The sequence below is a fragment of the Culex pipiens genome, chromosome 1 (assembly GCF_016801865.2).
Source record: "Culex pipiens pallens isolate TS chromosome 1, TS_CPP_V2, whole genome shotgun sequence".
NCBI lineage: Eukaryota > Metazoa > Arthropoda > Insecta > Diptera > Culicidae > Culex > Culex pipiens.
This window is the reverse complement of record NC_068937.1, coordinates 128,639,187-128,649,147: the sequence shown is the minus strand read 5'-3', so window position 1 is coordinate 128,649,147 and position 9,961 is coordinate 128,639,187. Positions and strand designations below refer to the sequence as shown.

Genomic DNA, 9,961 nt, shown 5'->3' with positions numbered 1-9,961 from the left:
CGCTGAGCATTGAACTAAAACTGGGGAGGATTTTACTTTCAAACGTTCCCAAAGGGTAGGTTAGTACCTGTGAATTGCCACCAGGTGTAATTTTGGCGTGGCGGTAGTGTCGCCAGCCCCAACAGCGGAGTGGCGTATCTATATATATTTAGTCTATGATAATATTTACCTATATTTACGATATTTACGGAATATTTACGGAAGTAAATCCAATGCGCTACGGATCAACCTTGTGCCCATCCCCGTGGCTAAGTCCGTGTAAACAGTGTACCACGTGAAGCATGTAGATCTTCAGTTCCTAATTTGTTTTAAATTTTCATTAAACACGCAAGAAATGCACAAATGACGGGTATAAAATCCTCGAGCAAGATATGACCTTGCTCTAATCTGTACGTGACCATGGACATATCAACTATATTAACCCTGCTTACGTTTGCAACCGCCCTCCTGTTCTGTCCAACCCGGACCGATGCGGCCATCGCGGTCCAGCTGGAACGGCTCGAGCAGATTGGCGGTGCCCATCTAGCAGAAACATCCGCGATCCGTGTTCGGAAGTTTAACCGCACCACGTTTACATTGAATGGGACATTCGTCGTGTACCAAGATCTTGACGAAACCTACGAGGTGAGTGCCGGCTGTCCGATCTTTAGGGACCTTAGTAACTGGAAATGTCGTTTGATAGGCAAGTCTTAAGGTAGCGTACAGTCGACTCGGAAATAACCAGTGGAACGAGTATCCAATGAAGATAGGCCAGAAGTCGGTGTGTCGAGCTATGGTCGAGGAGTACCAGCAGTACCAGCACGTCTTCGTCAACAGCACGAACCTGCCGTGGGTTGCGGAAGGGACTCGCAGTTTCTGCCCGTTTCCGAAGGGAGCGTACTGGATTCACGACTTGGCTCCGGATGCAAGCTGGGTGCCTCCGGTTGTTCCGGCGGGCTATTGGCGCATGACGCTGGATTCATGGCGTAACGGTGAACTGCAGGGGGTGTTCCGGGTGTACCTTCGGCTTACTAAATAAATTCACTTACTTTTTTTTCATAGCTTATTTTTATTAGGTCCTTTTAGGTGCCGCGACCAGGTTAGGACCGAGGATCAAAAGTACAAAAAATAATAAATAATAAAATAATAAACCATAACTGAATTGGGTACTAAAGCCCTATGTAATTTTTTTGTACAACGGTAAAAACACGATTAAAAACCATTTCTGATCACTTTTTTTTTTCATTTTAATGCGAAAAAAAAAATTACAAGACAACATTTTTTCGATGGATCAACTATGGTCCCCTTGGAACGAGCTGTCAAGTAGGAGCTTTTCTGTCAAGAATGACCGCGAGGATAATTTTTCAAAATTGATTTAAAAATCCATTTTAAACTCATTGTGGTCGTACAAAGGGTCATTGTACTCAGAAAAATAAGCTTTATCGCTGTAAACAATAATATCAGCAATCTAAGCTTCATTTTAGGACCCAATTAGATGATCATTTTCTCGTGCCATGTGTCAGCAAGTGTGCGATCACGTCAATCTGTTCCTCGGGTGTCTTGCACTTGTAGGGGAAATATACCCATTTTAATCACTCTAAGCCGATCGACCAGTTCTCATCACTTTTGCCGTTTTCCGCTATTAAATCAACATTTTCAGATGTATCAGCAATGGAGAGTTGCTTGCTCACTTTTATTTGAGCTATTTATTACTTTGGAACAGTCAAAAACACTTTATGAAAGCTGTAATTCATGATCAAAGTGCTGATAAGCCGATAATAGAAATAGGCTGAGAAAGGGTATAGTTCCCCTAATTCGCTTACTTTTTGACGAACAAGATTTTTTTCAAGTGTAGAATCCTTGAACGCTCCAACCACCCACATTTAGTATTTTTGGCCACGATAATCAATATCCGCTATGGCTCGTGCAGGACACAATGGTAAAAGTGGGATGCAAACGCCCCTATAAAAATAGATTGCAGTAGGCCATGCCATGTCAAGGCCGTATATCATAGGTACTCGCGATCTTGCTTTGCATTAGTGTGAGTGCATGACTCCGTGCCACTAAAACCAAAACAATAACAAACGAACAATGGACCGTGCCAGGAAAACCAAAACATAAACAATGAAAGTTTCAGTGGAGTGAGAGAGTCAGAGATAACGATTTTGACAACCGCACTACTACACACTCAATCGCGAGTACCTTAGGTAGAAAGCCATGATGCCATGTAACCGCCAATCTAACATCTCGCGACAAGCTGTCATAAAACCGAAAACAAGCCAACTGTGATCAGTCTGTTTGCGCCAGGCAAACCATGCTGTTTCCGTGGGTCATCATCGGCATCTGGCTAGCTCGGCCTACTCCGATCAGCTCGTTCGTCATCGAGGTTCAGATGGACCGTATCGAACAAATCGGCGGTGCGCACCTTCTCGATCTTTCCGGCATACGCGTCCGGAAGTACAATCGAACTCTGTCCGTGATCAACGGAACGTACTCCATCGTGCGGGATTTGGACGAGTCGTTGGCGGTATTACAATTTCCATCATAATGTTCGGTTCCTAATTTTAAAAATTCCAACAGTTCACCGTAACAGTGGCCCGGAGTGCCCTCGGGAACAATCAGTTCAACGAGTACCCAATGAAGATCCCTCGTAAGGACGGTTGTCGGATCTTCCTGGAGGATTACACCGAGTATCAGCACGTTTGGGCCAACACAACCAACTTGCCCCAGGTGGACAAGGAGGCGCCGCCAGCGTTGTGTGCCCTTCCCAAGGGGGACTACTGGGTGAAGGACTTTGCACCGGATGCGTCCTGGGTGCCGCCGGTAGTTCCGGAAGGGTTCTGGCGCATGACCTGGCACATGTACAGCGTGGTGACGGACGAGCTCGAGGGACAGGTGCGGTTGTTCATTCGCGTCAAGAAAGATATTATCTGAAGGAGGGTCGTGTGACCGAAGATAGGTCAAATTAAGTATATTTGCTGCGTATAATAAGATTGATTGTTTTGTTATAGTTTTCTTTTTTGATTGTAAAATCTGCATCAGTTAAATTACCAAACAAAATTTTCAACATTCTCGGTTTGAGAAGCATTTTTTGACCAAGCAATTAATTTAATAACAACATCGCGGTAATTTTCGTTATCTTCTAAATCTGAAAAATGTATCTTTTTGAATAAAACAACACGCAGAAAAATATTTTGTAGAATCAGCCTGTACGAGGTTTGATTCAACAAATTTTTTGTTGAATATAATCAACGCCGATTTTGCGTTGAAACCTTGATTTTAAATTCCTCAAAAATCTTTTGTTGTTTTGAAAAAGTTGCTTTGACGTTTAGCGTTGATTCAACAAAAATCTTGATTTTCAAATCAACAAAACGTTTTGTTGATTCAAATATGCCTTATTTTTCTGCGTGAAAAATCACTAATAAAATCTTCATTTTGCCACGTGCAAAACAAACTAATTTTAACCACAGCATGTCATGTTCCGCTCAATCTGTCATCTCATCAAATCTGGTATAAAATGGTCGCTCCAACTAGTGCAATGTCCACTGTGTGCCTATTTTGTTTTGCAAAGGAAAGTTATGTCACAGACAAACAGACGTGACTCTCCATACAAATTATTTTTGAAATCCATCGTCCTTCATCAAATCACCAAATCACGGCGACGCCAGCGCTGCCTGGTGAGCTGATGCCGAAGCGCAGCCCAAACATACCAATACAAACCCATTACTGTCATGTGCCACGTCAGTGTATGCGTGAGACAATCAAGCCTAAACGATTGTAAACATCAACAGCTGATCGAAATAATTTTGTTGTTGCTACTCGACGAAAAGAATAAAAATCAACACCGAAGGCCGAAGATGACGGCGGGTTGGTTCCGTTTCAAATAGCAGAACCTTATGAGTCAAATCATGGGGCAGCCAAATCACTGGTCCTACCAGTTGCTACCAAGTTCTGTCGAAGATTTCTCCTCCACCGAAACCTCGAATCATTACACCTAACACCATCATCAACAAGATGCCCCTGGTCACGAAAACATCAGTAGTGGTCGCCGAAATAGATAAATCTAATCTAAACCTACCGGAAATAATCCCCACGATGGGCGTTTTGGAAATTTCCACGGGGAACGTTCCAAAAAACGCTGCCACAAAATTTACATCGAAACAGAACCACAAAAACTGAACTGGAAAAAGATTGAGTGGCGGAACATCGCCAATAGGCCAAAAGCAATCTGAGCAGCAGTCCACGAAGGGCAAGCAGGTTGCTCCGAAGGAGTAACTCCACCACAGGATCCGGCTTCCTCCGCAGTAGCCAGCGCCTCAGCAGCAACCTCGACATCGGCAGGCAGTTGAGCAGGCCTACCGAGTTAATAGTGGGGAAAGAGGCTATGGCCAAGACTGCCCCAATTTTGTCCTGGAAAGCCTGGATTGTGATTCACGGTTAGAATTCCATAAATATTTGTGCTCTCATTTGCTGCTTCGCACGTGCTCACGCTCAACTTAAAAACAAAAACACGCTTCACACACACACTGAGATAGACGGGCGAGCTGTCACGACAGCAGCGCCATCGGCGCCGGGTGAGTGGATGCCGAAACAAAATTGCATTTGAAATAACCGTTTTTGGAGGACGATGGTTCGGCACTCGAGTGTCCCGTCTGTTTGTCTGTGGTTATGTGGTACATCCTCGTGGTAATTTATCTTGCTCGAATAACCGCGGCACTAATCGAAGTCGAGCTGGAACGCATCGAGCAAATCGGCGCCGAACATCTGATGGACCTTTCCGGCATGCGCGTACGGAAGTACAACCGGACCGTGTCCGTACTGGACGGGACATACTCAATCCTGAAGGATCTGGACGATTCGTTTGAAGTCACCCTTACCGTGGCCCGTAGTGCCCTCGGGAACAATCAGTTCAACGAGTACCCGTTCAAGGTTCCCCGTAAGAAGGGCTGCCAGATCATCCGGGACGAGTACGCCGAGTATCAGCATATTTGGCTCAACTACACCAATCTGCCGCAGGTCGTCAAGGGAGAAGAGCCGTTTTGTCCGCTTCCGAAGGGGAGCTACTATTTGAAAAACTTCCCGTCGGATCCGTCCTGGGTTCCGCCGGTAGTTCCCGACGGCTACTGGCGAATGACGTGGGAAGTCTACAGCGTGGTATCGGGGGAGCTTCAGGGACAGGTGCGATTGTTTCTTCGCATCAAGAAGGAATTGCTTTGAGGAAAACTTTATTAATTATTAAACATATGATACAAATTTAAAATGGTTTCATTTTAAATTACAATTTAAAAAGGAATTTCTCCATTAAAATAAACTAATAGTTGCTATAGGTATAGGTCCTGAGGTAAAACTGATGATGTTGACTCCATTTTTACCCCGCCAATGACAATTCTGAATGAAACAAAGGATTTTGGATTTTTCAAGAAATCTGTTACCGCAATGAACTGTCACTTTTTACACGAGACTCACAAATGCTATCAAACAAAACATTCGGTAGTAAGTGTGAGCTCTGTGTATAGAGGGTGTCAAACCAAAAAGTGACCCCGTTCGTTTGACAACAGTTGGTGTCAAACCATCGGGTTTTCAGTGTACTTCTTTGTTAGATTGATTATCTCATTTGACTATCACACGTGTAAATTACTGGCTGCGTGTTTCGAAAATCTACCATCAATTTGTGACTGGTATTAAACAAGCTTGCAGCCTACTTATATCAATCCGTCATCCAATCGCAAACCATGGTACCGTAAACCGGGGTGGCATTGATAGGCTTTCAATTGGGTCCTGAAATGAAGTTTAAATTTGTGATATTATTGCTCATAACGATAAAGCTTATTTTTCTGAGTACAATGATCCTTTGAACAACCACAAAGGATTTAAAATGGATTTTTAATTGAATTTTAAAAAATTGACTTCATGGTCCTTCTTGACAGAAAAGGTCCTACTTGACAGCTCGTTCCAAGGGGACCATAGTTTATCAATCGAAAAAATGTTGTCTTGTCAATGTTTTTTTTGCATTAAATTAAAAAAAAAAGTGATTAGAAATGGTTTTTAATCGTGTTTTTTACCGTTGTACATGAAATTTACATAGGACTTTAGTACCCAATTTAGGGCACATAACTTTTTTAGGCAGTGCGTGGCTGAATGGTTACGCTGTCCGTTTTGTAAGCGGATGATTCTGGGTTCGATTCCCATCGGTCCCGGCCTTGGTTGTTAGGCCGTCAAGTCATTCCAGGTGTAGGAGTCGTCTCCATGCCATAAGTACAAACAACACACCAAACCAAGCCTACTCCGGTGGAATCGCTGGCGGCGGTTGGACTCGCAATCCAAAGGTCGTCAGTTCAAACACTGGGGTGAAAGGTTCCTAGGAGTAGAAAGAGGTTTGGGTACTCTCCCCATTCAAGCCTTCGGACTCCTAGGTTCGAGCAGAAACTTGCAATAGAGACCACAAAAGACCCGGGGGTCGTTATAATGTGGATGGTTTGATTTTGATTTTTGAACTTTTTTAGGCAAGAGTGTGTCCCTTTCACACCTTATGTTAACTTTCATTTGAGTGAAAGGGATAAACTTTTGTTTACAAAAGTTATGTGCCCTTTTGAAATGTTAGGCTCCATTTATATTTTAAAACAAAACGTGCTTGTTATTGTTTACATTGCGTGCTCTCGTTTTCGTTTATTCAAGGTCAAACAACACGAACCTGCCGTACGTTCCGGACGGCACCAAGAGGTTCTGTCCAGTTCCGAAGGGAACGTACTGGTTTCGGGACATAGCCCCGGACGCAAGCTGGGTGCCCCAGTTTGTTACGGCTGGGTACTGGCGCATGACCGTGGTAGCTTGGCGGCACGGTGAACTGCAGGGTACGTTCCGGCTGTTCTACCGGTTCAAGGAGGGATTGTTGTAAGTCACTGTGAACACTGAATGACGTATGTTTGCGGAGGGTGCTGAAAAGTTTGGTTATGCCACTGTTTGCAAATGACAAAATGAGGGGGTGGGGTTTTTTTGAAATACGAACTCTAGACAAGGATAGTGGACACTGGAAGTTTTTCTTGAAACTGCTTTCTAAAACGCGAGTCGGAGAATAGTATTTTCGCGATAGCAAACTCCTGATCAACTTAATTAGATTTGAAATATACTCGAAGTGATTAACACCTAGATTTTAAGTTTATTTTAGTTCCACCTAACCTTCAAGCTTACGTTAAACTCTTCTTAACTCGGAAGAAGCCCCGCAACTGTCCTTCAAGCTCTCCACTTGAGGTGTAGATCTCCAACGTCATCCGCCAGTACCCTTCCGGAACCACCGGTGGCACCCAGGACGCATCCGGTGCAAAGTTCTTCACCCAATATTCCCCCTTTGGAAGTGGACAAAATGCCCGCTCACCCTTTACAACCAGCGGTAGATTGGTATAATTTGCCCAAACGTGCTGGTACTCTGCGTACTCTTCCTGGAAGATCTGGCAACCCTTCTTACGGGGAACCTTCATCGGGTACTCGTTGAACTGATTGTTGCCGAGGGCGCTACGGGCGACGGTTACGCTAAACTACGAAAAATTTGAATTCATTAAGATAATAACTTCCGGACGTCTAAACACCCCGTACTTCAAACGAATCGTCCAAATCCTTCAGGATGGAGAACGTCCCATCCAGCACGGATACGGTCCGGTTGTACTTCCGGACGCGCGTTCCGGAAGAGTCCACCAGGTGGCTGCCACCGATTTGCTCCAGCCGTTCTAGCTCGATCTGGATGCTGACCGAGCCGGTCGGAGTAGGCCGGAAGAGCCAGACGACGACCAACGGGAACAGCAGCATGATAAACACGATTTCGCTGCTTGACTGTTCACAGTGTGCGATGAGCCTGAGCGATGGACTATTTATACCAGTCGCGGTAAGATGACAGATTGGTGCTTACATGGTTGGGAGTTGTTGCAGGTCGTGATGATCTTGGGAAATTGCTAGTTATTTCCGTCGGAAGTCAATGCTTTCCATGTTGTCCTGTGTCAAGTTATGTAATTAATTTCTAAAAGCAATTTAGTTGGTATGAAAGAAGATAGAAATAATTTTAATTTTCAGTGTAGTCATAGGTGCCGTATTTGGATTTAAAACCCTCTTGCTAACAACAAATTTTACGAAGCGATTTGACAAAAGTTTTATTTTTGGTACAAGTATGTCTTAAAAAATAACCCGTCTTGCGTCGTTAGTTTTTCAAGTTTAATCAAATGAAAATCTAAATTTTCCATTCTGAAATCTCTTTTTTTCATAGCGTCAGATTACGAATACCTCTATCAAAACAAAAACAGCGCAGTACTTTTCCACTCCCCTTCCACTTTCTCTTCTACTGCGTCGCAACTCTCTCAATCAAAACAACCCCAAAATTTACACGCATACACACTCTCATGCCATCCATATTTTCTTTTTCTTTTTTGTTTAGAATTCTAGCAAGAATCAAAGCTACGCAAGCTACATTTACTATTACTACAAACTCGTGACGCAATCTGCGCGTGTGTATTTGTGTTTACTTGATTTGTTTATTTACTTGGGCTTTTGTTTGATTCGCGATACTCTTTCGTAGCTCTCTCTCTCTCTATCTCTTCTTTTGTGTCTGTTCAAATTTAAATTCGACCACCTCCGTGAATCGAGCCCCCAGCCCCCTCCGATTTGACCAAAGCGCCCCTAGCGGAAAATTTTGGAACTACTGCTGTGTTAGGGTGGTTCATTGTGCTGAAACGAAAACGTCATTTGACGTATGCTTACACGTTTGGTTTACGTTGTGTGCAAAAACAACACATACTAAAGTATTTCCGACAAGTTTCTCTTCTTTGGCGGTAAAAGTTAGGCTGAATTGCCACAAATTCCGGAAAAAAACGAAGTGGATGCCGTGGGACACTTTCGAGGAAAATCCTTCCGGTTGAAAAGCTTTGCTTGGAGCGGAACGATTTTTCTACTTCGTGTCCAACTTTTCATCGAACCTGGTCCAGCTGGAGTATGGTAACTATCATTCAAGGTGGATACGACAAGTCGAACGATTGCCGGAATTGTGCCGTAGGGGTAGGTTTGCCATGCTACAAAATTGATGCTGTTTATTGCTCACGATGCTCTGCTCTGCTTGGAGGAACAGCAACAGAAGCGATTTTCAGTGGATTCGATTCTGATGCCATGACCATACGGTTGCGGAACGAAGCCATTTAACCTTTAACATGTACGAGTTTATTTCAACGAATTCGCTGCATCACAAAAAAATCTCTGTTTATGAATTTCTTCGATAACCCACGAAAATGGCGTAAAACTTATGCGCTACAGGTCCAGGGCTCTCTATAAAACACATTCACCAAAATTAGGCAGCTCGTTCAGGATGCTTTGAACTACGTCTGGCCCAAAAAAGAGCATCCTGGATAGGGTTATGAGTTATGGGACTTAGAGTAAAAATCATGAGATTTTTGAAAATTCGACAAAGTCTCAGTTAGTTTTTAGAAAAAGTAGTTCAAGGACCTAAAAAACACATTCACCAAAATTTGACAGCTCATTTTACATGCTTTGAACAAGGTCTGGCCAGAATATGAGCATCCTGGATAGGGTCTGGCATGAGTTATGGGACTTTGAGTGGAAATGATGAGATTTTTGAAAATTCGACAAAGTTCCAGATGGTTTTTGGAAAAAGTTGTTCGGGGACCTAAAAAACACATTCACCAAAATTTGACATGGCATAAGTTATGGGACCTTGAGTGAAAATCATGAGATTTTTGAAAATTCGGCAAAGTCCCAGATGGTTTTTGGAAAAAGTTGTTCGGGGACCTAAAAAACACATTCACCAAAATTTGACAGCTCATTCAGCATGCTTTGAACAAGGTCTGGCCAAATTATGAGCATCCTGGATAGGGTCTGGCATGAGTTATAGGACTTTGAGTGAAAATCATGAGATTTTTGAAAATTCGGCAAAGTCCCAGATGGTTTTTGGAAAAAGTTGTTCGGGGACCTAAAAAACACATTCACCAAA

At 43.4% G+C, this 9,961-nt stretch overlaps 4 protein-coding genes across 4 annotated transcripts; 3 read left to right on the top strand and 1 right to left on the bottom strand.

The window, feature by feature from the left end:
- Window positions 1–351: 351 nt before the first annotated feature.
- LOC120423591 (uncharacterized) lies at window positions 352–1,485 on the top strand. The gene is made up of 2 exons (XM_039587452.2): window positions 352–624; window positions 683–1,485. The coding sequence occupies exons 1-2, from the start codon at window positions 400–402 to the stop codon at window positions 1,016–1,018; spliced, it is 561 nt and encodes a 186-aa protein (XP_039443386.1). The 5' UTR covers window positions 352–399; the 3' UTR covers window positions 1,019–1,485.
- A 737-nt stretch (window positions 1,486–2,222) lies between these two features.
- Window positions 2,223–3,251, top strand: LOC120423562 (uncharacterized). Its single transcript, XM_039587412.2, has 2 exons — window positions 2,223–2,506; window positions 2,560–3,251. Exons 1-2 carry the CDS (start codon window positions 2,294–2,296, stop codon window positions 2,911–2,913), a joined length of 567 nt encoding a protein of 188 aa, XP_039443346.1. The 5' UTR covers window positions 2,223–2,293; the 3' UTR covers window positions 2,914–3,251.
- A 127-nt stretch (window positions 3,252–3,378) lies between these two features.
- Window positions 3,379–6,036, top strand: LOC120423590 (uncharacterized). Its single transcript, XM_039587451.2, has one exon. It carries the CDS (start codon window positions 4,648–4,650, stop codon window positions 5,194–5,196), a length of 549 nt encoding a protein of 182 aa, XP_039443385.1. The 5' UTR covers window positions 3,379–4,647; the 3' UTR covers window positions 5,197–6,036.
- A 1,079-nt stretch (window positions 6,037–7,115) lies between these two features.
- On the bottom strand, window positions 7,116–8,534 carry LOC120423574 (uncharacterized). The gene is made up of 2 exons (XM_039587431.2): window positions 7,570–8,534; window positions 7,116–7,511 (listed from the first exon to the last, which is right to left on the bottom strand). Exons 1-2 carry the CDS (start codon window positions 7,777–7,779, stop codon window positions 7,164–7,166), a joined length of 558 nt encoding a protein of 185 aa, XP_039443365.1. The 5' UTR covers window positions 7,780–8,534; the 3' UTR covers window positions 7,116–7,163.
- Between the last annotated feature and the right edge of the window lie 1,427 nt (window positions 8,535–9,961).

Excerpts from the sequence above, each read along its gene's own strand:
- LOC120423591 (XM_039587452.2), top strand. The coding sequence starts at position 400 with ATGGACATATCAACTATATTAACCCTGCTTACGTTTGCAACCGCCCTC. Across the intron at positions 625-682 it reads ATCTTGACGAAACCTACGAG|GCAAGTCTTAAGGTAGCGTA; the intron begins GTGAGTGCCGGC and ends GTCGTTTGATAG.
- LOC120423562 (XM_039587412.2), top strand. The coding sequence starts at position 2,294 with ATGCTGTTTCCGTGGGTCATCATCGGCATCTGGCTAGCTCGGCCTACT. Across the intron at positions 2,507-2,559 it reads ATTTGGACGAGTCGTTGGCG|TTCACCGTAACAGTGGCCCG; the intron begins GTATTACAATTT and ends AAATTCCAACAG.
- LOC120423590 (XM_039587451.2), top strand. The coding sequence starts at position 4,648 with ATGTGGTACATCCTCGTGGTAATTTATCTTGCTCGAATAACCGCGGCA.
- LOC120423574 (XM_039587431.2), bottom strand. The coding sequence starts at position 7,779 with ATGCTGCTGTTCCCGTTGGTCGTCGTCTGGCTCTTCCGGCCTACTCCG. Across the intron at positions 7,512-7,569 it reads ATTTGGACGATTCGTTTGAA|TTTAGCGTAACCGTCGCCCG; the intron begins GTACGGGGTGTT and ends AATTTTTCGTAG.